The following is a 23,760-nucleotide window of genomic DNA, read 5'->3' as shown; positions in this document are numbered from 1 at the left end:
TCATCCAAAATCACACCAACAACATCACAACAACTCAAATCGATCAACCCTTACCTAGTTCAAGTCGTGGAAGCACAGGAGAGTCGCCGGAGTGAGCTCGACAGCGGCGGAGGGAACGCAGAAGCTTTGGCGACGTCGCGGCTTCACAGTTGCGAGGCAAGGCGCGGTGAGCTCAAGGGTTGCTGAGGTGGGTCGTGCGGTGCTCCTCGGTCTGGCGGTGAAGGCCACGGCGGCCTGAGGCGGGAGTTTGCCAGCGGCGATTTTCTGAGGGCGAGAGTGAGAACTCGGGGAGAGAGAGAAAAGAGGGAGGCGGGGTGAGGAGAGAGGGGTTTCCGAAAATGGAAACGCTAATCTCAAAAACTTCATTTTTATACTCGTTTCTAAAATCAGAAACTAACTTCCGACATTAATAACTTTCACGTCCGACGTCCGATTCGAACGCGTGACATGTCCACGAACTCGTATCGACGAGCTCTACAACTTTTGTGAAGGACGTTTTCACAAACGAGTGACAGAGTAAAAGTCGATTCTCACGTTGCGAAAACGTAACGTTTTTCTAAATAAAAGTTCTGATAACGTTTCCGTTTTCGTTTCACAACGTCACAAAGCAACCAAATGTCGTTTAATGGATTTCACAAACTTTAACAATTTAAAAACAATCCAATAAATTGTTCCGAAAAATCGGGTTATTACATATGGATTCTAGTAATTCATACAAATAATACTCTAACAGTTATACTGAAACAGGGAGGATAGCAAGAAGAGTGAGAAAGAATATAAGGTTGGTTAGTGCAGGAGGTGTGAAGAATGATACAGAACTACCACTCTCCAATTTAAAGAGTATATTAACTGCTACAAACAACTTCTCTGAGAATAATAAACTCGGAGAGGGAGGATTTGACCCTGTATATAAGGTGACACTTCTCTTGATTCAATAAGTACATTCTTCATTTTGGTACTTTCTCATCTTAGTTCCGAACTAGTTAATTTTGAAGGTAAGGGTTTGCTCTTTCTGCCACTATAGGGAATTTTGCCAGAAAATCAAGAAGTGGCCGTAAAAAGGTTATCAAAGAAGTCTGGACAAGGGCAACATGAGTTCATGAATGAGTTGAAACTTATAGCCAAACTCCAGCATACCAATCTTGCTCGGCTCTTGGGTTGCTGTATGGAAGAAGATGAACTGATTTTGATATACGAGTACATGCCCAATCGAAGTTTAGACAAATTTTTGTTTGGTATATGTGCTTACACTTCTCAGATTAAATTTTGGATAATATGACATAAAGTTTGAATTCTATCCTTACTAATTATGGTCTGATTCTTCTGCTTATCATCTTTCCATTCAGATCCTATTGAAAAGACAAAGTTGGATTGGGATACACGCTTTCGAATTATACAAGGTGTTGCTCAAGGAGTACTTTATATCCACAAATACTCTAGACTGAAAATCATCCACAGAGATCTAAAAGCCAGTAATGTTCTGTTGGATGGAAAAATAGTTGAATTTAATTGATTATTTGCTTAATACATTCACACACAGATCCAACAATTATATAGTCTATTCTGACATAATTTACTTCGTGATTCACTCCGTGAATCACGGCCCATGTTTCCCTCCAGATTTGGCCCCGGATTCACGCCGACACTCTCCCTCAAGTTGGTGCATACATATCAATCATGCCCAACTTGCTAAGTGAATCATAAAAGGCTCTTTTAGACACTCTTTTTGTGAGCATATCGGCAAGTTGCTCTTCTATAGAAACAAAAGGAAAACCAATGATCTTCGCGTCTAACTTCTCTTTTATAAAGTGACGATCCACCTCCACATATTTTGTACGATCATGTTGCACAAGATTATGTAAAATATCAATGGCTGCTTTGTTGTCACAGTACAGCTGCATATCACATTTAGGCTTAATACCCAAATCTTGTAGCAAATTTCTAAGCCATAACAATTCGCACACTCCCTGAGCCATACCTCTGTATTCTGCTTCAGCACTGGATTGAGCTACCACATTTTGTTTCTTACTCTTCCACGTAACAAGATTACCTCCAACAAAGGTAAAGTACCCTGATGTTGATCTCCGATCTGTAATATTTCCAGCCCAGTCTGCATCTGTGAAGCCACAAATCTCAAGGATATTGTTATGATTAGAAAACATTACCCCTCTCCCTGGAACTGACTTCAAGTACCTCAAAATCCTCACAACAGCATCCATGTGATCCACACTCGGATTATGCATAAACTGACTCACTACACTTACTGCATACGCAACATCTGGCCTGGTATGTGACAAATAAATCAGGCGTCCAACTAGCCTCTGATAACGAGTTTTGTCAGTGGGCACTTGATATGGGTACTCTGCTAACCGATGGTTCTACTCAATAGGAGTATCAATTGGAGTGCAATCTAACATACTTGTCTCTGTTAGTAGATCAAGGATGTACTTCCTCTGACATAGATATATACCATCACTTCCCCGGGCTACCTCAATGCCTAAGAAGTACTTGAGTGTACCTAGGTCATTCATTTCAAACTCTGTGGCTAGCTGTTTTTGTAATATGTCCACCTCAATAGTATCATTACCAGTAACTACCATATCGTCAACATATATGATTATGGTTATTACCTTCCCTTGTTGGTGTTTGAGAAATAATGTGTGGTCTGAATTACTCTGCATGTAGCCAATTTTCCTCATGAATTGTGAGAATCTTCCAAACCAAGCACGAGGTGACTGTTTAAGACCATACAAAGACTTTCTCAATCTGCATACGGAGTTACTTGGAAAAGCGGCCACATATCCAGGCGGAAGATCCATGTATACTTCCTCTGTTAGTTCTCCATGAAGGAATACATTCTTAACATCAAACTGTCTAAGTGGCCAGTTCAAGTTAGCAGCGACAGAGAGCAATACCCAGATAGTGTTTATCTTTGCAACATGTGCAAATGTCTCATCATAGTCTATGCTATATGTCTGGGTGAACCCCTTCGCTACTAGGCGTGCTTTATACCGGTTTACTGACCCATCTGGATTATGCTTCACTGTAAATACCCAACGACATCCTACAGTCTTCTTGCCATATGGTGGAGGTACAAGCTCCCAAGTATTGTTCTTTTGTAATGCTTCCATCTCTTCCTCCATTGCTTTCCTCCATTTTGGTTCTCCCAATGCATCATGCACTTTGTTAGGTACTGATACAGTAGATATTTGATTCACAAATGACTCATATGACTTAGATAATCTTTTGGTAGATATAAAATTTGCAACAGGATACTTGGCTTTAGTCTGAAGGGTAGATTCATATTTTTTTGTTGGTTGACCCCGAGTAGACCTATTTGAAAAAACATATTGTCTACTATGATCCCTAATAGAATGACTAACCTCAGATGAGTGATCTTCTGTACCAGGAGAGTATTGGTCAGGGGTATAAACGGTTGTACGGGAAACATGAGGGGCAGTTTTGTTGTCAGCTTCTGGTGCCTGAATCTCTCGAGTGACGACCTCAGGTGGTGCCTGTGTAGATGACACATTGGTAATCTCAACGGAACCTGTTACCATATCGACTGGCTCACTTGTCTCCCCCTCTCCATGATACAGCTCTTCAAAATATGAATTCTCCCCCTGAAGAGCAGTATCAGAAGAGGAAAAATAACTCATGTCCTCAAAAAAGGTAACATCCATAGTGACATAGTACTTCCGGGTAGGGGGATGATAGCACCGGTACCCTTTCTGATGTCCTCCGTACCCAACAAACACACATTTAACTGCCCGAGCATCCAACTTAGAACGTTGCTGTTGTGGAAGATGAACAAAAGCAACACAACCGAAAACACGGGCAGGAAGATTATGAAAAGAGGGTAATGAGACATGAGATGCAAGCACCTCATAGGGAACTTTCCCATGAAGGACACGAGATGGAAGACGATTAATGAGGTGGGCGGAAGTAATGACAGCATCACCCCAAAGGTGTTTAGGCATGTGGGCACTAAAAAGAATACATCGAGCCATATCAAGTAAATGACGATTTTTTCTTTCAGAAACTCCATTTTGCTCAGGTGTGTAAGGACACATCGTTTGATGAATAATTCCGTGTGTGTTAAAGAACTCCTGAAAGACATGATTCACATATTCCCCCCCCCCCAATTATCAGATCGAAGAACTCGAATGATGGCATTATATTGTGTTTGGACAGAGGTATCGAAGGCACGAAAAACTGAAAAAAACCTCATCTTTATTTTTAAGAAGAAAAATTCATGAAAGACGTGTGCAATCATCAATGAATGACACAAAATACCGCATTCCTGACACCATAGACTCTTTAGAGGGTCCCCAAACATCAGAATGAATTAATTCAAAAGCAAGAAAACTTTTAGGAGAAGTACTAGGGGAATAAGTAGATCGATGACTCTTGCCCAAAACACATGTCTCACAACATAAATAAGACTCGTTCACACTAATAAACAAAGTTGGCATGGATTTTTTCATAACACTAAAAGATGGATGCCCTAAGCGACGATGCCATAACTAAATTTCACTTTTAAAGCGGTCCGAGACTGTCCCCCTGGTTTTTCCCCTGCGTATGTTAGATCCAGATAAAACAACCGGCCCATCAGATACCCCCGATCAATTACCCGTCCGGTGAGAAGATCCTGAAATATCACATACATAGGAAAAAAAGTCACAGAGCACTGAGCGTCAGCGTTCAATTGGGGAACAGATATAAAATGATGAGATAAAGCAGGTACATAGAGTACATTGTTAAGCTCTATGGTGGGTGTAATACGAATAGACCATGTCCCTAACACGGGGAATGCCTCACTATTAGCATTAATAACATAGGAGACTGGTGGAGGAGACAATACGGTAAAATAAGATTTGTCATAAGTCATATGATCAGATGCACCATAATCAATAATCCATGTATTAGAACTAACAGAGTGAGAAATATTGAAAGCTATACCAATGAAAAAGAATCTGTCTCCGGTGCACTTGCACTGACGGTGAGTATGCACAGATAAAAAAGGCTGCTGAATCTGACCGAGCCGGGTCGGGTCGAGTGGACCGGGCCGGGTCAGGTGGACTGGGTCAGGTCGGGTCGCACCGAACTGGGATGGGCCAGGTCGGACCAGGGCGAAACCGGGTCGGGCGGTGCAGAGAAACCGATTTGAGAAAGGAAAAACTTCGGAGAGGAGCGGCGACGTTCGGTGAGGCGACAATATCCGGCGAGGAGCGGTAACATCCGGCGAGGAGCGGCGACTGAGGAGCAGCGAGCCACGTCGGGGAGGGACAACAGCAGCGGCGGAGACGGGTCGAGTGCGGAGTCGAGTGCGAAGCCGAGTGCACAGCGGACGGCGTCGGGTCGCAACAGCGTCGGAGGAGCGGGGAGGCGATGTCGGGGAGGCAGGGAGGATGAACGGCGACGTCGGGGAGCGCCGGAGGGCAGCGGTGAGAAAGCCGGATGGGAGGAGGCAGCGGTGAGCACTCCGGCGGTAACCGGCCGGAAAAAAACGGGAAAAAACCAGAAAAACAGAGCACGAAGGCTCTGATACCAAGTTGAATTTAACTGATTATTTGCTTAATACATTCACACACAGATTCAACAATTATATAGCCTACTCTAACATGATTTACTCCGTGAATCACGGCCCGTGTTTCCCTCCGGATTTGGCGCCGGATTCACGCCGACAAAAATAAATCCCAAAGTGTCTGACTTTGGAATGGCGAGAATTTTTGATATAAATCAAATTGAAGCAAATTACCACAAGGTTGTTGGGCCATAGTAAGTGTATAGAGGGTAATAGAGCTCCTTAATTCTTTCATAGAAAATTCCGGAATTGATATTAGTGCACACGTACTCATTCTGAATAATATTCTTGCAGCGGCTACATGTCACCTGAATATGTTTTATATGGTCATTTTTCTGAGAAATTGGATGTATTTAGTTTCGGAGTGTTGGTGTTACAGACTATAAGTGGAAAGAAGAATGCTTCGTTTTATTGTTGCGAAAATCCCCTTACGCTTGCTCAATGGGTAAGTTTATATATAATATTGGGATGTTCCTGTTTGTATATATCTAGTGTTATTAACCCTTACATATCAATCATGCATGTCTAATGCTGGAGGAAAATATTAATGGTATCGAGTGTAAATCTCAGATATGGAAGTTATGGAAAGAAGGAAGTGGAATGGAGGTGATTGACGAATCAGTTAGGGAAACTTGCCAGATTCATGAAGCCTTAAGGTGCATCCATGTCGGGCTTTTGTGCGTTCAAGAAGCTCCAGCTGTTCGACCAACAATGTCATCGGTGATTCATATGCTAGAGGTCGATGAAGCTACAACACTTCCGCCCTCAAAAGAACCTGCTTTTTCATTAAGTTCGAATTCAAATTCTGTTATCACTACATATTCCAAAATTTTCGTCACTGTTACTTTGGTAGAACCTCGATAGTTCTCCAATATTAATGTTAGAATGAAGGATAGTACGTAGCTGCATATCTCTCATGCTTCATTCGGCCTCATAATTTGTATGTCCACATTTCGGTCGTTTCTTATTTTGTACACTACTTGTTGCCAAGATTATATACCATATATATGCAGCTTTTCTAAGTGAAAGAAAAGAATACCAAAATTGCACAATTGTTCTCAGTGGTCGGAATTGAAAGAGAACAAAGAAGGTTGTATGAATACCTCATGCTTAATTGGGCTTCTTTTTTTTTTAGGGAAATGAATTAATTTCATTTGTTATTAAGCCATGCACGACCACAAAGGTCAAATACAAGAGGTGACAGAACACATCACATACAAGTTAACAGGTCACCTCTCATACAAGCTAACCTAATAAAACTAATAAATGCGCAAAAACGCGCTTATTATACAAACTAAAATCTGAAAAAGTCTGAAACGAAAGCGGAAAAACACTAAAGCAAAAACTGAAGCATAGTAACTCCCTCTAGTCTAATCTAACAACACTTGGCACTAACACTGTCACAACCCCAAATTTCAAATGATTAAAATTCGAATTCGAAGCCATGAAAACTCTAAAACAATCTCAAATATATTGAAATCATCTTATCATAACAATGTATCGAAACTGAGTCCACAACATGACTCAGTAGACTTGAATAATATACAACCAATAGAAATGTAAAATTCACTCAATCCTCACCACAAACAGTATAAAGAAATCTTCGACAATCTTCAGAGAAATCCCACTAATTCTGCCAATCCACAACTGCATAACTATCCCCTACATCATCGAATAGGTGCACCGGGATTGTAAACACAAACCCGGTAAGCTTTGCAGCTCGTATGGGTGAACCAACAGTATAACACACATAATATACAAGAGAAAAAAATATTGAAAACATCTAATTATAAATGCACTCATAAGTCACAAGAAAACCCATCTGGATGTCTAAAAATATCTTAAAATATAAGTGCTCATGAGACATTGGGCACCCCATATGTTTACTCAAATTACATTTATAATACGGGTACTCATCTGTTACCCCTCATGCAGTACACCGCCAGACACTAGGCAACCCATCTGTTACCCAATCTCCAAAAATATGGGTACTCATAAGCAGGTAACTCATCTATTACCCCTCATGCAGTACACCAGCAGACAGACTAGAGCTCTAACTAATCGTAATTGTAACCCGGCCAAGGCTAGGTTCTGATACTGCCAACACGTCCGAAGACAGAAAAACACGTCCGAAGACATAAAACACGTCCGAAGACAGAAAACGTTTTAACAAGACTCAATGTTAAAACCACATACAATAACAATTCACCTATGTTATTATACTACAACAAAACGACTCTTGCTCAAATAAAATAAATATAATTGCCACAGTATAATTCATTTGGAAATAAGAACATAACAATATATAATATAGCAACTCATATATATGTATCGTATTTACTATTTTATACACATACACAACACATTATATTATATACATGTCATAGTTCGATCTTTTTAAGAAAACGTAAATATGAGTCACTGCTAAGGGTAGGCTCGTCATAGTGAGAATTACTTACATTCACCATAGTCTATAATCACAAAAAACATTTTCAAAATCATTTATTAAAATAGCGTTTCACTTACTCATGAACCATACACGATCAAGTTCATGTAATTTAAACCAAAACATATTTTTAAAATAATTTTTTATAAACTAGTGATTCAACGACTATGGTGACACTCAAACTAAATTCAATAATTATAATACTACTTCGATCATGATGATCATTGTAAGGTTTACTCACCTTATTTCTTGCGTGCAAGTTCCACGACACCGAAAGCGATTCTCTCACTTGTTTCGTCGGTCACCTAATAGCATGATAAAATGATATGTAAAATATCAGGTGACGATTTCATTACAGCTAAATGTTGTTCATAAAACACTGTTCGTGTTTCATTGTTTTACGGAAAACTGTTCATATCATTGTTCATGACACTATTCATAGTGTTGTTTACATACTGTTCACAAACACTATTCACAGGTATTGTTCACGCGCCGCCACCATTTTTGACCACCACCAATGACCACCAAATTTCACCCCCACAATCTAAATGACATTCCTAACAACTTCCTAGTTCACAACAACATCTAAATCAAAGCTAAAAACCTCCAATTTTGGAATTTCTGAAAAATCTCAAATTAAGAACCCTAGAATTGAAATTTCTTGGTTCAAGTTCTTACCCTTCGATTTAGCTCAAAACCTTTGCAGGGGTTATTGACGACATTGAGGCAAAGAGTTTGAGACCAGTGGTGAAGCCTAAACTAGCCGGAGCTCGCTGGAAAATTAAAGAACACAACCGGGTCACCGACGGGTTTCCGGGTTGACTTCCGGGTTTCGATGCGTGGAAACCGGCGTGCTACTCCACGATCCACCACCACAGGGAGGCGCACAAGGAAGAGACGAAGCGATCTGTGTTGGCCCGGTCGCCTGAAACCGCCGGAGTCGGCCGGAAAAGTCGGGTCGGAAGAAAAATTTTACCTCTAAAGGCGCGGGTGCGGAGAGAGGGGGAGAAAAATGGGGTTATTACAAACACATCAAGCCCAGTACATCAATTTGCGTACGCTCAATATTAGTTAAAAAAAGAGTGAACCATTTCTAACTTGTGCTATAATACTACCTCACAACCCCAAAAATCCACAAAACGCTGCAAAATAGGATTATAGGTGGCTTAAGTTGTGTTGGGCCCAAGAGACATAGTTGAGGCAAAAGAAATGGCCAACCAAATGGACAAAAATGCCCAATCGATTAGCCTACATCTGAAGCCCACCTAAACCCAGGGCCATCCGTATAGCCTGACGGAGAAAATCTCCATCAACCATCAACGCCGCCAGTTAGCTTCCGGCGGTGGTCTAACACAACCCTCCACCATTGAGCGGAATCACCGCCTACTCACCAAACCAGCCAATGCAGATTGATTAGCATTCCCCAAGGTCCTCGAGGAGAGAATCGCCGCTTCTTGGGAAACAAAAGACAAGAGATCTGGAAAATTGAAACCAACCTCCAATGCTAGGAGAAACAAGGTGCGATAAGGTACACAGGTATAGTAGGGTAGCCTAGAAGACTCACCTCCAATCACTTGCCAACCTTTCCAACCCCAACGTTGTCGATGTGCAGGATAATCAAACTTCGCCGCTTCTGATTCGGAGGAGAAGACCATAGAACCACCACAGTCCCGCTTGCCCACAGGAGAGAAGCCTCTCCGCCTAGATCTTGCATGTCGGAGCGCCTCCTGCTGACAAACAAAACCTAGAAAGTAGGTTTCGGAATTGCTCTGATATTTCAAGAGCTTCTCGGTATATTTTTGAGGCTATGAACATGAGGCTGCTTAATTGGGCATCATACTTTGTATGAATGTTGCTAAAAGCCTAAAATTAAAAATTTCCAAACTCTAAATGAATTACTTGATCCCTTTCTATTTGTCTTGCATCTGTTACTCCCATGCACAACGCATGCATCATTTTATCTCTTGACCATATTTATAGTTTAGAGCTTAGAGTTTAGAATAGTTCGAATAATACCTACAATACAAACATATATCACAATTATAGGTGTCATTGATGTATAAGATGGAGAGTTTTCTGAATGCAAGCTTGTTACGTATACTTGGAAATCTGACTTGGACACAACTCACATAAGCGAACGTATCGTTGTCAAGTAAATAAAGCATTTAGACCTTAGTTATCGTACCACAGAAATTAGTTAGGTGATGAACCTAATCTAAGTAATTGGGGGTAGGAGTGTAGGACAACTAAAAGCACACAAGAAAATAAAAATAAATAAAACAAATAGACAAATAACTATAAACTAACAAAGCACCAAGCCTTGCCAATGCTGAGCTTAGTTTGCACTAAGTCTAATCACAAACACCAACTTGTAGCCTAAAATGGATATGCACAAATGAGATGTATATATTTTTGTGAGAGAGATTGATTTAGTGAAATTAAAGATAAACCAAATATAAATAAAAATAATTACCAATTAAATATGGAATTAAAACAAGTGGGGAGCATGAGAGTTTTGGATGATTCACATTAACTCTTTATTGCAATATTGACATAAAGTTACAAATGCATGTATTTCCTAATGTGTCAAGTCCCATATCTAATACCGATTAAGGCTACTAGACCAATTATCCTTATGATGTATTGATTATGCCGATGAAGGCCATAACGATCTCTCTAATATGGGCATTACGCCAGCTAAGGTCGCAATATCCAAAATTAGAGGCTTAGAGTGCAAGATAATAAAGACCCAAGCAAGCTTGGCTACAATTAAGCTAGCAAATGATTACCATCCTTAAATCCTAGGTGCCACAAGACTAATAAATAGTGAACTCATTAATTTATTATCAAAATTGCCCACAACATAATTTTTTAGAGTTCTAAGCTTATAAACATGTTTCTAAGGACCAATACATTCGGATTTAAAGCATACACAATGGAAATTTGCATTTATATCATTTAAAATATCAACATTTATACAAGATTTGAGTTAAAGTTTTACAATCCTAACTCCCAAAATCAAACTACTCACTATCAATTGATAAATATATCACCAAATACATAAGAAATTTAAAAAAAAAGTTTAGAGGAGAGAGAGATACATGATATGCTCACAAATTGCTAGAGATAAAAATGAACCCACTTGAAATTAAATCATTCTCTTTACCAAAATAGAAATCTTTGTGGTGGTGAACTCTTGAAGGTTGTAAGTGTGAGCTCCTTCAAATCTTACTTCAGAGGTGGTGTGAATTTAGAGGAGAGGGTGGAAAAATAGAAATTGGAAATTGATGGAGTTATGACGGAGGTGAGAGAATGGGAGGGGCGGCTGTGTAGGTGAGGTAATCCAGTGTGGGATTTTGGGTGGAGAAAAAAAAATCAAGACATGAGGTAATCCAGTGCAGTGCAGGAGAGAATTGGATAGGTGAGATTTGAAACTTGAAGTGGTCCAATGAATGAATGGATGAGATTAAGATAAGAGATGGGAGCATGACCAACTTGCTACTCTTCCTTCCATTCTCACGTGATGGACATCAACCAACGAGAGATTCTTGTGTGGTGCGAACGCACCACGTGGTGATGAGCTGTCCAATAAGGACATAGAAGATGGCTGTTTTGGCTATTGTGTTAGAAATAAATAGGGGCAAACTAGGAACTTGGGAAAACATTGCTGCATTTTTATTGGGCTACCCCATAGCCACGTGGTAGGGGAGTCCACACCTAAGAATTTTTCTCAACGAAATTGCTACGATTATGTTTTCTTGCCACATGTCGAAATTTGATTGGTTCTTGACCAACTTTAATCTAAATTTCACTTCCACTTTTAATTAACCAATAATTAGGTTAATTAAATATGTAATTAACCCGATTAACGCTTCTTTTGCGTCATTAAGTTGAGAACTCCAAATTGCTCTATTGTCATTCTCTTTAATTTCTTTATACAAGAAAATATGAATTAATTACATAATAATTAACCAAAAAATTAGCCTAACTCAAGTGTTTAAATAGTAGATACGTGTATAAAACTACACGTAATTAAAATCCACCAAACGCATATACAAGTCTGCATCCCTATGTTGCACAGACACATCACTTGGAGGAGTGTCGCAGTGTCCGACACATCCGGACACGGCGATACGACATGGTACGTCTTTTTTCAGTATCAGACACGCCACGTCGCGTATATCAAATTATTGGTTTTCCGATACATTGACCGACTCACCTTTTTTTCGTATCGGGCCTTCTTGACGAGGATGCTGATGGAGTACACGGCGACGGGCATGAGAGCCTTGAGCATCTAGATGAAGGAGACGGAGAGGAAGATGTCGGCAGAGTTGGAGAATCAGAGGGAGAGGGCGTAGAGAGCGTCGATGGGGACAACGGACTTGAGGTAGAGGTCACGTGACATGGAGATGGGGTCGACAAGCTTGACTGCTTAAGGACTTTGATGAGGAGGTAGGCGAGGAAGGGGCAGAAGGCCATGTGGATCATGGTGAAGGAGATGGGGAAGGGCGTATTGTAGAGCTTGTGGTCGAGGATGTACTTGTTGTAGACGATGACAGTAAAGGAAAGGAAGATCTAGGTGGCGACGTAGGCATAGGAGAGGGCCTTCATGATGACATTGTCGGAGAGCGCCATTTTCCAAATTGGATTTGCAAATCTGAAAAAAAAAAACCCTAAAATGAGATGAGGGGAGGCCGAGAGGGGAGTTAAAATAAAAAAGGAGGAGATTTTGAAGGCTCCACTCTCGATAGAGAGGAGTGGGAGAGGAGTTGGAGCGGGAAAAATGGGCTTTAGGGTTGGACTATTTCTTTGGGACTTAGGGTGTGTGTTTTGTTAGGCTAGATTAAGGCTACAACACATTTTGAGGGTTTTTTTCTTTAAGTTGTCACGAGTTTGTGTAGATTGTTGTGTTATTGATTATTGAAGTACAAGTAGTTAGATGTGAACTAACAATGTTATTGTAAATTTATTTTATGTATTAAAAATATATATAATTATTTTTTATTTCGCCATATCGGAACCGTATCGAAAGATGAGTTTTTGTAATTTACCGTATCGCCGTGTCGCACCATATCGTGTCGCTCTGTCCGCGTCTTGTCCGTGCCCCATTGTGGACTCGTAATTAGCACAGATGAGTCCCCTCCTTTCTTTTCAAGTACAATTCTCTAGTCCAATTAGTTTTTATCTTTATTCTGGGTTTAATTTGTTCCTGTTTTTTTTTTTCTATTATTGTTGTGGACTTGTGGTTGTTCTTCATTTTCTGGGTTGTTTTACTTGCTACTGGCCGATAGACCCTCTGATCTAATCTGTGAACTAATAGTAGCTTCAGTGAGTCCAAATTCTGGCAAACCCTTCAGTCTAAGGGATGACCCTGTTTCTCTCAACTCTTCTTCCTATGTCTCTCCGTTTCTAAATGGGGTGGCTCTTGTGTTGTTACCTACTAGTAACACTGATCGTATCTCATATCCTGTCATTTTGTATCTGCCAATAATGTTTTAAAAAATTCGTCTTAAGACTCGCTTGAGGCTTAAAAAGTTTAAAGCTACTTACATAACGCCTCTGTTTTTCGGTCCGGACACCGATGCTCGCCTTTTACGCCTTATGTTACGTTTTTATGTCTTTTACGCATTTTACTACGCTTTAAAAAATAATATTTTTAAGTATCTTTTTATATTTATTTATATAATGTTTAATTTGATAAAAACTATCTAAAACGTTTGGATTATAAATTTCATTAAATCTAAATGCAATAAATTAGTAAGTTCTTATGTATATTTGTTGTTTTGTATGTGTATAATTATATATTTACACATTGAACTATTAAGTTTTTATAATATAAGCCTTACGCCTTATGCGGTTCAAGTTCTAAGACTCAAGTCTCTCAAGAAAACGCCTTGAGGTACGTCTTCGTTTTTTAAAACATTGCCTGCCAAGACAAACTACTACCAGAACAATATATCAGTGGTAACCAAACTTTGGTTTCTTCCCTTTGGACCTTTTCATTAGGCTTCTTCAATCCTGAGAATTCTTCTAAATACTTCCTTGGTATACGATTCAACACATTCCCATATACTGCATTAGTCTGGGACTCTGGGTTCCTAATAGAGAATCTCCACTTGATTCTCCCGGGGTTTTTACGCTCAGCAGCGCTGGAAACCTTGTGGTGCTGGATCAGACTAGAAATCTTGTGTGGTCAACTAATGCATCACTTTCTGCTTCTGCAATGAATCACACAACTGCATCACTAGCGGCAACCTTGTTCTGAGCTCTGGAGAAGCCACGTTGTGGATGAGCTTCGATCATCCCTATGACACTATATTGCCTGGCATCAAGATTAGCTTGAACAAGAAGACTGGCCAACAAAGGCGCCTGACATCCTGGGCAACGCATGATGATCAACAAAGGCGCCTGACATCAATGGGTAAGTTTATAATCTTGGGAAGTTCCAGTTTGTTATTTAATTATAGGTATATTATTTAATTAGTCATACTATATAGATATGTTATTTAATTAGTCATACTATATATAAGTTATCTTTAAAAATAAGTTGCTTCAACTTCTTAAAAGAATTTTGTCATCTATATATGTATGTTATGTTTTAGAGAAAAAACCCAAAATGATACTTGAAGTATTGTGAAAAGTATTTTTGGTACTTACGAATTTTTATTACCCGAAATGGTACCTGAACTATTGCACTGTTACCCAATATGGTACTTCTGTTAGTTTCTCCGTTAAATTGATGATGTGACATGTATTTCAGTTTTTTTACCAAATATAGTAAAACTTTGTTAAATAATACACGATTAATTAATAATCTCGCTAAAATAAAAACTTTTCCGGTCTCAACTCGGAGCCAACGTGTTAAATTAATAATTCACTAAATTTTAAGATAATGAAAGTTCAAGAATTTATTTAGCTAGACCCCCATCAAATATATAAATTATTAGTGTCATAATTTATATAATAAATTTTAAATTTATGAGGATTTCATTAAAAAATTTAATTAATATAATCATCATCAAACAATATAATATTTTGAACAATGTTATACATAAAATAATCGTATATTTAATAAGGTATACGTAATAAATTAAACAATGTAAATAAAAACTTTTTTCTTCGACAAAATGAAACAAAATATTTATTATATCTTGATAAATTAATAAGTTATAAATAAATTAATAAACTAATAGATTATTAATTTATTGATATATTAATATATCGCTAAATAAATTTTATCAATCCCGAGACTATTAATTTATAGAGGTTTTACTGTAAGTAATAGGAAAAACAATAATTTTAAAATTAATTTTGTTATTATTGCTAAACAAATATATATACTAAAACTTGTGTTATGTTTTGTGATACAAGAGTTGATATTCCTCATAAAATTACAAATTTCATAAAAAATATCGTAAATAAATTTGCAAATAATATAGGTATGATTTATCAAGTCCAACAAATTTTCAATCAATTTGGTGAATTTGTGAGAATTTTGAAGGAAAATATATAGGAAATAAAAAAATTGTGTATAGACCATTTTGTCCTTCTAAATACATGTCACGTCATCAATTTAACGGAGAAACTAGCGGAGGTACCATATTGGGTAACAGTGCAATAGTTCAGGTACCATTTCGGGTAACAAAAATTTGTAGGTACCAAACCTTTCACGATACTTCAGGTATCATTTTGGGTTTTTTCTCTATATTTTACTATATCAAATTAGCAAGCTATCTATTTTTACTATATAGATAAGTTACATATTTCTACTATATATGTACGTTATCTATTCAAAAGGTAACTCTATTCCTTTGTGTGAGTATATTGGTTTAGATACCCCGCATAATTGTATGATTTATTATTGTTTTATACTAGAGATTTGTTTAAAAGATGACAATATACCTAAATATTAAACAAAATAATCTAAGAATAAGATATGTATCTTATGATAAAAAAAAAAACACAAAGTGTAAACATGTTCGTGAAACCAAGACTTTTCTTGTATCACCAAAACCTTTTCTCAACTATCACTTGAAGAAATTGGGAGAATGACCAATATGCATAGTTTCCCTCATTATTTCTTCAAAGCATATCTATCTAATTCTCTCAATTTTTCTTGTGCAACAATATTGGAAAGAATATACCTACTAAAGAGAATAAGAACTTCAAAAAACTTTTATTACAAATGAAATAGTTTTGTAATGAGTATATATACACGCTCAAGTCACCAAATTTAAGATAAATTAATCAATGAAATTGATTGAAATAGAGTTAATAAGATTTAAGTTCAGTTAACAAATTAAAATTGAATGGGATCTTCCTCCCTTCTCTTGTCTAAATCGAAGGGATGTCATCGGGCTTGCTCAATGGTTCTCTTTGAATCTTGGTGTTCACCTTCATATCTCAGTTGTTGGGGTCAGTGATGCAGGTGATGTTGAATCCACCATGGCTGATCGGATCTTAATTCTATCGGCTGTATTTCTACTTGATTTCGTTGGTCAAGGGGCCTTTGGTTATGCAACGGAGCTAACAAGGGAGACCCAATTGGTTTTTCATGGCGCACATTTGTTTGTGGAGGTGATGGTCTGGGTACCCGACCTTCTTCCCTCGGTGGTGACGATGGTCAGATCGGTCGTCTGGCAATGTTCCTGCAGATCCCCGAGAAAGGAGATACTGGACTCGGGTCTTGGGTCCTAGTCAGTAGTGGGCCTGCTAACATTCAGTTTTGGGCTTGGTTAGATTGGGTTTTATGACCAATTGTCAAGTCAAGCTAGTAGTGGAGAAGTTCTATTATTAAGTTGGATCAGTGAGTCTGGTCACAGTGTTTAGGGGCTTGGTTGTATCATTTATTCAATCTTCTAAATCTTGCTAGATACTGAAATAATGGTGATATAAACGGTATTCAAGATAAGTGTATGTTTTGGCTTCGTAAGCTTTGTTGTTTCTAGGCTTGGAGGTCAGATGAGATGATTTTTATTGTCGGCCTTTATGGATGAGTTATCTTTGTCCTCTTGCTGAATAAAATAGTATTGACTTCGTACTATAAAAAAAGATTTAAGTTCAGTTAAAAATTTAAAATTCAAATGAATAGATGTTAAGTTTTAGCTTTCTATGTGTCTAAAGGGAAAATTAGACTTGGTAAAAATATTAATTACAAACATAGTCTATATGGAAGGTTTAAAATATGAATTGTGTGTATATTAAAGGTGTGAGTTTATCTTAAAAGGGTCTCCTATTTTTGGATTTTCTCTAATTTTCTCATATATTTATATAGTGTAATCAACCCTTACATTTCAATCATGCATATTACTATGTAGAATCATGGTGAGCATAAAGATTGTGGTAAAGTGATCTGGAGTAAAGCAATTCAACCCCGCAAAACTCTTGTTGTTTGGAAGGCTCTTTATGGGCGTTTACTAACTGATGATGCTTTACAACAGCAAGATTTTTCACTTCCATCTCGTTGCTCCTTTTGTGGAAGTCATGCAGAATCGGGTACACATCTTCTTTTGCATTGTTCTGAAATTGTGGCTTTATGGAAATGAGTTTGCCTTCTATTTTCTCATTCATTCTTGCCTTGGGGTACCCTTGATGAAGTGTTTAATTGTGTTGGTGTTTCAGCGTTCCCAAAACTTAAACGTCAACTTTGGTTTCTAGTCTCTTGTAATCTAATTTGGTTTATTTGAATCACTAGGAATCTGGTGCGTTTCGAAGATAAGATTTTTAATATGTTTGAAGCCCAACGTCATTTTTTGGAATTGTTCAGAGAGTCTGCTTTGCATTCTTTTCATCCTTACAAGAAGCATCACGAGATGTCTATTTTCTCTATTCTTGGTATCTCACAACTGTCTGTCAATGCTACCAGTTTCATCTCGTTCTTTGATTAAAGGTTTCTTGGCTGAGAGTTTGCTATTTGCTAGGGTTTTTATATCTATGGTTTTACATGTGTGGGTGTACACATGCCGGATTGAGATTTTGTTTATCCTCTTTGTTGGAATTTATCAGACATAGGAGGTCAAGTTTTTTGCCCCCTCCTTTGTTAAATAAATAAATTAATTAAAAAAATATATCACTGTGTAGAATCAGAATGCTAAATGAATTTTTTTTAAAAGAGGAAATTTAATGGTATCATATGTGTAAATCTTAGATTGAAGTTAGGGAAAGAAGGAAATGGAATGGAGGTAATTGACGCATCAGTAAGGGAAACGTGCCGGATTCATGAAGCCTTAAGGTGCATCCATGTCGGGCTTTTGTGCGTTCAAGAAGTTCCAGCTGATCGACCAACAATGTCATCGGTGATTCATATCGATGAAGCTGCAACACTTCCGCCCTCAAAAGAACCTGCCTTTTCATTAAGTTCGAATTCAAATTCTGTTATCACTACATATTCCAAAAATTTCGTCACTGTTACTTTACCAGAACATCGATAGTTGTGCAATATTAATGTTAGTATGAAGGATGGTAGCTGCATATCTCTCATGCTTCATTAGGCCTCATAATTTGTATGTCCACATTTCCTATTTTTGTACACTACTTGTTGCCAAGATTTGTTTGGTATAGTAGCTTTTGAAAGTTGAAACTTGAAAGACCTAGTCAAGAATCAAGATATCCATATGGATGAATGACTAATGAATAGTCATGTTGAATGACTTACATCATCTTGGACTTTCCAAGGAAAATATTGCTTTTAGATAGAGTTATTCAACAAAGAAAAACTAGAAGGAAAATTGTTTGTAGACAGAGTTCTTCGACAAAGTCTTCTTTGTTGAATTTTTTATCGAGCTAAATCGTTCAGATTGCTTTGTCCGCATGTCATTGTGGACTAATAAGTCCTAACGACTTGCGATAGTCTTGGAAATCGACTTGGATAATTTTGTTGTCCGATTGTTTCTTGGTTTACCACTGATTGATAGGTATCTTAATTTTTGGTTTAAGTTGTTCCGGAGACATTTCTGGGATCTTTGAGGCTGTTATCCATTTCTTGTTGTTGTACACTTGGTACTTCAAAGCATGAACCTTTAATTTTTCTCAACTCTTCTTCTCCTGTCTCTCAGTCTCAATGGGGTGGCTCATTTGTTATCTTGTAGTACTGCTCCTATCTCATATCCTTTCATTTTGTACCTGCCAAGACAAACTACTACCAGGACAGTATATCAGTGGTAATCACACTTTGGTTTCTTCCCTTGGGACCTTTTCATTAGGCTTCTTCAAACCTGAGAATTCTACTAAATACTTCCTTGGTATAGGATTCAACACTTTCCCTAGTACTGCATTAGTTTGGGTTGCTAACAGAGAATCTCCACTTGATTCTCCTGGTTTCTTTACGCTCAACAACGATGGAAACCTTGTGGTGTTGGATCAGACTAGAAGAAATCTTGTCTGGTCAACTAATGCATCACTATCTGCTTCTGCAATAAATCACACAACTGCATTACTAGCGGATAACGGAAACCTTGTTCTGAGCTTTGAGGAACTCACCTTGTGGCAGAGCTTTGATCATCCCTCTGATACTATGTTGCCTGGCATCAAGATTAGCTTGAACAAGAAGACTGGCCAACAAAGGCGCTTCACGTCCTGGGCAGCGCTTGATGATCCACGACCGGGTAAGTTCACCTTCGGCCTAGATCCTAATGTACCAGTTCAGGGTTTTATCTGGAATGAAACCACTCCATACTTTAGAACTTCTGTGTACGTTGGCAAGGGTACAACAACAGAGTTTCTAGCTGGAACTGCAACTTTCTTTTCATACAACTCTGATGATGATGAGATTCATGGTGTTTACAGCGTCTCGGATAGCTCAATGAAATTCAGGGTCTGGTTGAATCCCACAGGCACACTTGAATATCTGCTGTGGGAGGATTCCAGTAAAGCTTGGTTGGATGTGGGGCATTTACCTTCTGATAACTGTGACTTTTATGCTTATTGTGGTCCATATGGTGCCTGTCGTAAAGGTGAGCCCCCATCACCACCATGCAAATGTCTGACTGGTTTTACGGCCAAGTTTCCAGACCAATGGGCGGTGGGGAATTGGTCCGGTGGCTGCGTTAGGGAGAATATGTGGACTTGTACTAACAACACACGAGGTAACTATGTAAAGTTTGGAAACGTGAAACTCCCGGATCACTCTATTCTGTTAAACAATATGAGTATGAGCCAGTGTGAATCCGAATGTCAGCAGAATTGTTCTTGCACAGCTTTTGCTTATGTAAATGCAACAGATCAAGGCAATATTGGAATATGTTTGGCATGGTTTGGCGAATTGGTGGATCTAGTAGAGAATCACAATATTGCTGCAAATGAGATTCATATTCGTATACATGGAGAACTAGGTATAAATATAATTATAAATGTTTCGTTTTGTGCTATTTTCTTTATGGAATGTGAAGTAAAATCCTTTGCATACTGATAGGTATTTGATATTGATCTCATTCGCCAGAAACTGACCAGTACTGGGAACCATCTTTATTAATAGTTAACAAACCAGGCCTTTGTCTATTTGTAGGCAAAAATGCTCTTTCTGATAATTCCTTGAAGCGAACCCTTGTAATTGCATTAATTTCTGCAGCAGTTGGATTGCTTATAATAACTTTTGGCTATTTCTTCTTATGGAAGAAAAGACTGGGTACGCATTCCTCCCTTTCATGCAGGCACATGGATTCTAGTAATCCATACAAATAATATTCTAACAGTACGTAATAATACTGAAACAGGGAGGATAGCAAGAAAAATGAGTGAGAATAAAAGTACGGTTATTGCAGGAGGTGTGAAGAATGATGCAGAACTACCACTCTTCAGTTTGAAGAGTATATTTGCTGCCACAAACAACTTCTCTGGAGATAATAAAGTTGGAGAGGGAGGATTTGGTCCTGTTTATAAGGTGACATTTTACAAATAATCTGAAATTTAATGCAAGTACAATCTTCTTCGTATTGGTACTTTCTCTTGTTAGTTCCAAATTAGATAAAGTTGAGTGTAAGGTTTGGTTCTTTTTGCCGGCCACTAGGGAATTTTGCCTGAAAATCAAGAAGTGGCCATAAAGAGGCTATCAAAGAAGTCTGGACAAGGGCATCAGGAGTTCATGAATGAGTTGAAACTTATTGCCAAACTCCAGCATACCAACCTTGCATGTCTCTTGGGTTGTTGTATGGAAGAAGATGAACTCATTCTGATCTACGAGTACATGCCTAATCGTAGTTTGGACAAAATTTTGTTTGGTATGTATGCTTAATTGCTTATGCTTCAAAGATTAAACTTTTAACAATGTGGCCTTAAGTTTGATTTTTTTTTTCCATATCCCGATGCAATTTTTGGTTTGCAATGCCATTAAACATTCTTCTAGTTCTGCCTCTTACTGATATTTTCATTAGTTTGTGCAATTAGATCCTTTTGAAAAGACAAAGTTGGACTGGGGTACACGCTTTCGAATTATACAAGGTATTGCTCAAGGAGTCTTATATATCCACAAACACTCTAGACTGAAAATTATTCACAGAGATCTAAAGGCAAGTAATGTTCTGTTGGATGGAACAATGAATCCGAAAGTGTCTGACTTTGGAATGGCAAGGATTTTTGATATAAATCAAATTGAAGCAAAGACCAACAAGGTTGTTGGGACGTAGTAAGTATCTATATAGCACATAATTTTTATCATTTGAATGGTTATAACAATATTGAAGTTCATTTTTCTATCATTTTTGCAGCGGCTATATGTCACCTGAATATGTACTCTATGGTCATGTCTCTGAGAAATTGGATGTATTTAGTTTTGGAGTATTGTTATTAGAGATAGTAAGTGGAAAACAGAATGCTTCTTTTTATCATTGTGAAACTTCGCTAACGATTGCTCAGTGGGTAAGTACTAAAATTCTTGTTTGTTACTACTGTTATCAAGCCTTGCATTTCAGTTATGAAATTTTCAAACATAAGATGAATCTGAATGCAACAGCAAGATTAATGGGATTATATGTGCTACATCGTAGGCATGGGAATTATGGAAAGAAGATAGAGGGGTGGAGGTACCTGACTCATCTTTAAGGGATACATGCCAGATTCATGAAGCTTTAAGATGCATCCATGTCGGGCTTTTGTGTGTTCAAGAAGCTCCAGCTGATCGACCAACGATGTCATCAGTGATTCATATGCTCGAGGCTGATGAAGCTACATCACTTCCACCCACCAAAGAACCTGCATTTTCAACAAGTAGGAACACGAGTCCTGTTACTATCTATTCCAAAAATGTAGTCTCTATTACTTTGCCAGAACCTCGATAGAGCTTCTGTGATGTTAGTCAGTAAGAAGGAAAAACAGAAGGTTAATGCATTGTAACTAGTACCATACCGTGCTTAATTGAGCCTCATAATCTGTATGTCCACAATTTCTGTTTCCTTTCGCTTGTGGAAGCCCTCATGTATAGTGATGTGAATCTATCAGATGAAATGTACGACATAGATTTGTCTGCAGAACAGAAAAGACCGACACAACTGGATTAAAGACAAAAAGAACTTAGAAGCGACAACTGGAACTACCTGAAGAAAACACTTACCATCCCCGTAGCTCGATCGCGAGATCGAGACTTCAATCACACCCTGAACACTCGGCGAAGGCGCCAGTACTGGATATCAGACTTTCATATAATCAAAACAACCCAGATCACCATTTTGGTTTTTCTTTTTCCACTTCTTCACCCATGTTTTGTGCCCTCTCAACCTTCTCCTCTGCTTCATCATATCTGTAGTCATGAGATGACCAACGGCTAATCTGCTAGTTAATCATTGAAGAGTAGTTATGGGGGTAAAAGTGGAAATAAAATTTGTTATGGTACAAGTCACTCGCTCTCAATCTCGCTCCAAATTCTTCATCTTCGTTCTTGTTACTCCTCCCTCTCTGCACCTCCTCCGATTCCGCTACTCTCTTCAGCTCCCTCTTCCTCGCCGATGCCGGATGTTCCTCCGAAGACTGCTGGCTCTCTGGTTAGCATTCATTGACTTTCACCCAAAAGTCTTCACTTTATCTTTGTTTATATGAATGCTGATGCAAAAAAGTTCCATCTTGAATGCCAATAATTTTGATTGCATTGTCCGAAAGCTTTCTCCTTTGAATGTCAAAAATTGACCTTTGGCTTCAAGATGTTTTCTTTCCATGCTTTTGCTATTGGGTGATTGAAAATTCATATATAGTTTCTCACTCTCTGGACTTGATTGCTCTATTGCATAAATTCGTGTTTCCCAGAAACTGGGTTGTTTGATTTGAACCCAAAACATGGGTTCTATTGTCTACAGATGACTTGACAATGTAAGATGACAAACCAATACTTTCACCTAAACGTTTGAGTTAGTGTTTAGTTTATACCCCTGGAAAAATTTTAACAAGAGAAAGTTATCTGTGTAGAAGCTTGGTATTACATAAGTTATGAGTAATCAGATAATGAAATATAAAAGCTCCCCTGCTTCAACTGCAAGGAAGGAGTCAAGGAGTGACGTGTATCAGTTAATTTGGTGTTTTGTCCTATAGCAAGGTGAGAAGATCATCCATACTATATTTGGTAAGCTGGCTGATACAACTGATGTTGTGCTAGCTGGTTTCTGTTACTATGTTTTGATATGGTTCGACCGAATAATAAATTGATGAGATATGTGTGCATTAAATGGATGAAACACTACTTTGGTCAGTACAGATTTCAATCAGGGCAATTTATCTTATTAGTTTCATAGATCAAATTCTTCTTCGT

General features: G+C 38.2%; 2 protein-coding genes and 1 long non-coding RNA gene across 3 annotated transcripts; 2 read left to right on the top strand and 1 right to left on the bottom strand.

The window, feature by feature from the left end:
• Nucleotides 1-695: 695 nt before the first annotated feature.
• Nucleotides 696-18,463, top strand: LOC126797336 (cysteine-rich receptor-like protein kinase 10). The gene is made up of 8 exons (XM_050523975.1): nucleotides 696-705; nucleotides 748-914; nucleotides 1,025-1,235; nucleotides 1,347-1,503; nucleotides 5,689-5,781; nucleotides 5,882-6,032; nucleotides 6,158-6,193; nucleotides 18,215-18,463. The coding sequence occupies exons 1-8, from the start codon at nucleotides 696-698 to the stop codon at nucleotides 18,461-18,463; spliced, it is 1,074 nt and encodes a 357-aa protein (XP_050379932.1).
• Nucleotides 18,464-18,653: 190 nt separating this feature from the next.
• Nucleotides 18,654-22,415, top strand: LOC126800691 (G-type lectin S-receptor-like serine/threonine-protein kinase At4g27290). Its single transcript, XM_050528093.1, has 7 exons — nucleotides 18,654-20,362; nucleotides 20,536-20,655; nucleotides 20,744-20,910; nucleotides 21,037-21,247; nucleotides 21,414-21,651; nucleotides 21,734-21,884; nucleotides 22,013-22,415. The coding sequence occupies exons 1-7, from the start codon at nucleotides 19,093-19,095 to the stop codon at nucleotides 22,301-22,303; spliced, it is 2,448 nt and encodes an 815-aa protein (XP_050384050.1). The 5' UTR covers nucleotides 18,654-19,092; the 3' UTR covers nucleotides 22,304-22,415.
• On the bottom strand, nucleotides 20,015-22,722 carry LOC126800714 (uncharacterized). The gene is made up of 4 exons (XR_007672730.1): nucleotides 22,576-22,722; nucleotides 22,371-22,487; nucleotides 22,053-22,217; nucleotides 20,015-20,163 (listed from the first exon to the last, which is right to left on the bottom strand). It is a non-coding gene; the product is annotated as an uncharacterized LOC126800714 (long non-coding RNA).
• Between the last annotated feature and the right edge of the window lie 1,038 nt (nucleotides 22,723-23,760).

This window comes from Argentina anserina, chromosome 6, assembly GCF_933775445.1.
Source record: "Argentina anserina chromosome 6, drPotAnse1.1, whole genome shotgun sequence".
In the NCBI taxonomy this organism is placed as follows: Eukaryota; Viridiplantae; Streptophyta; class Magnoliopsida; order Rosales; family Rosaceae; genus Argentina; species Argentina anserina.
Note: the sequence above shows the minus strand (reverse complement) of the source record. Positions and strands in the feature narration are given on the sequence as shown.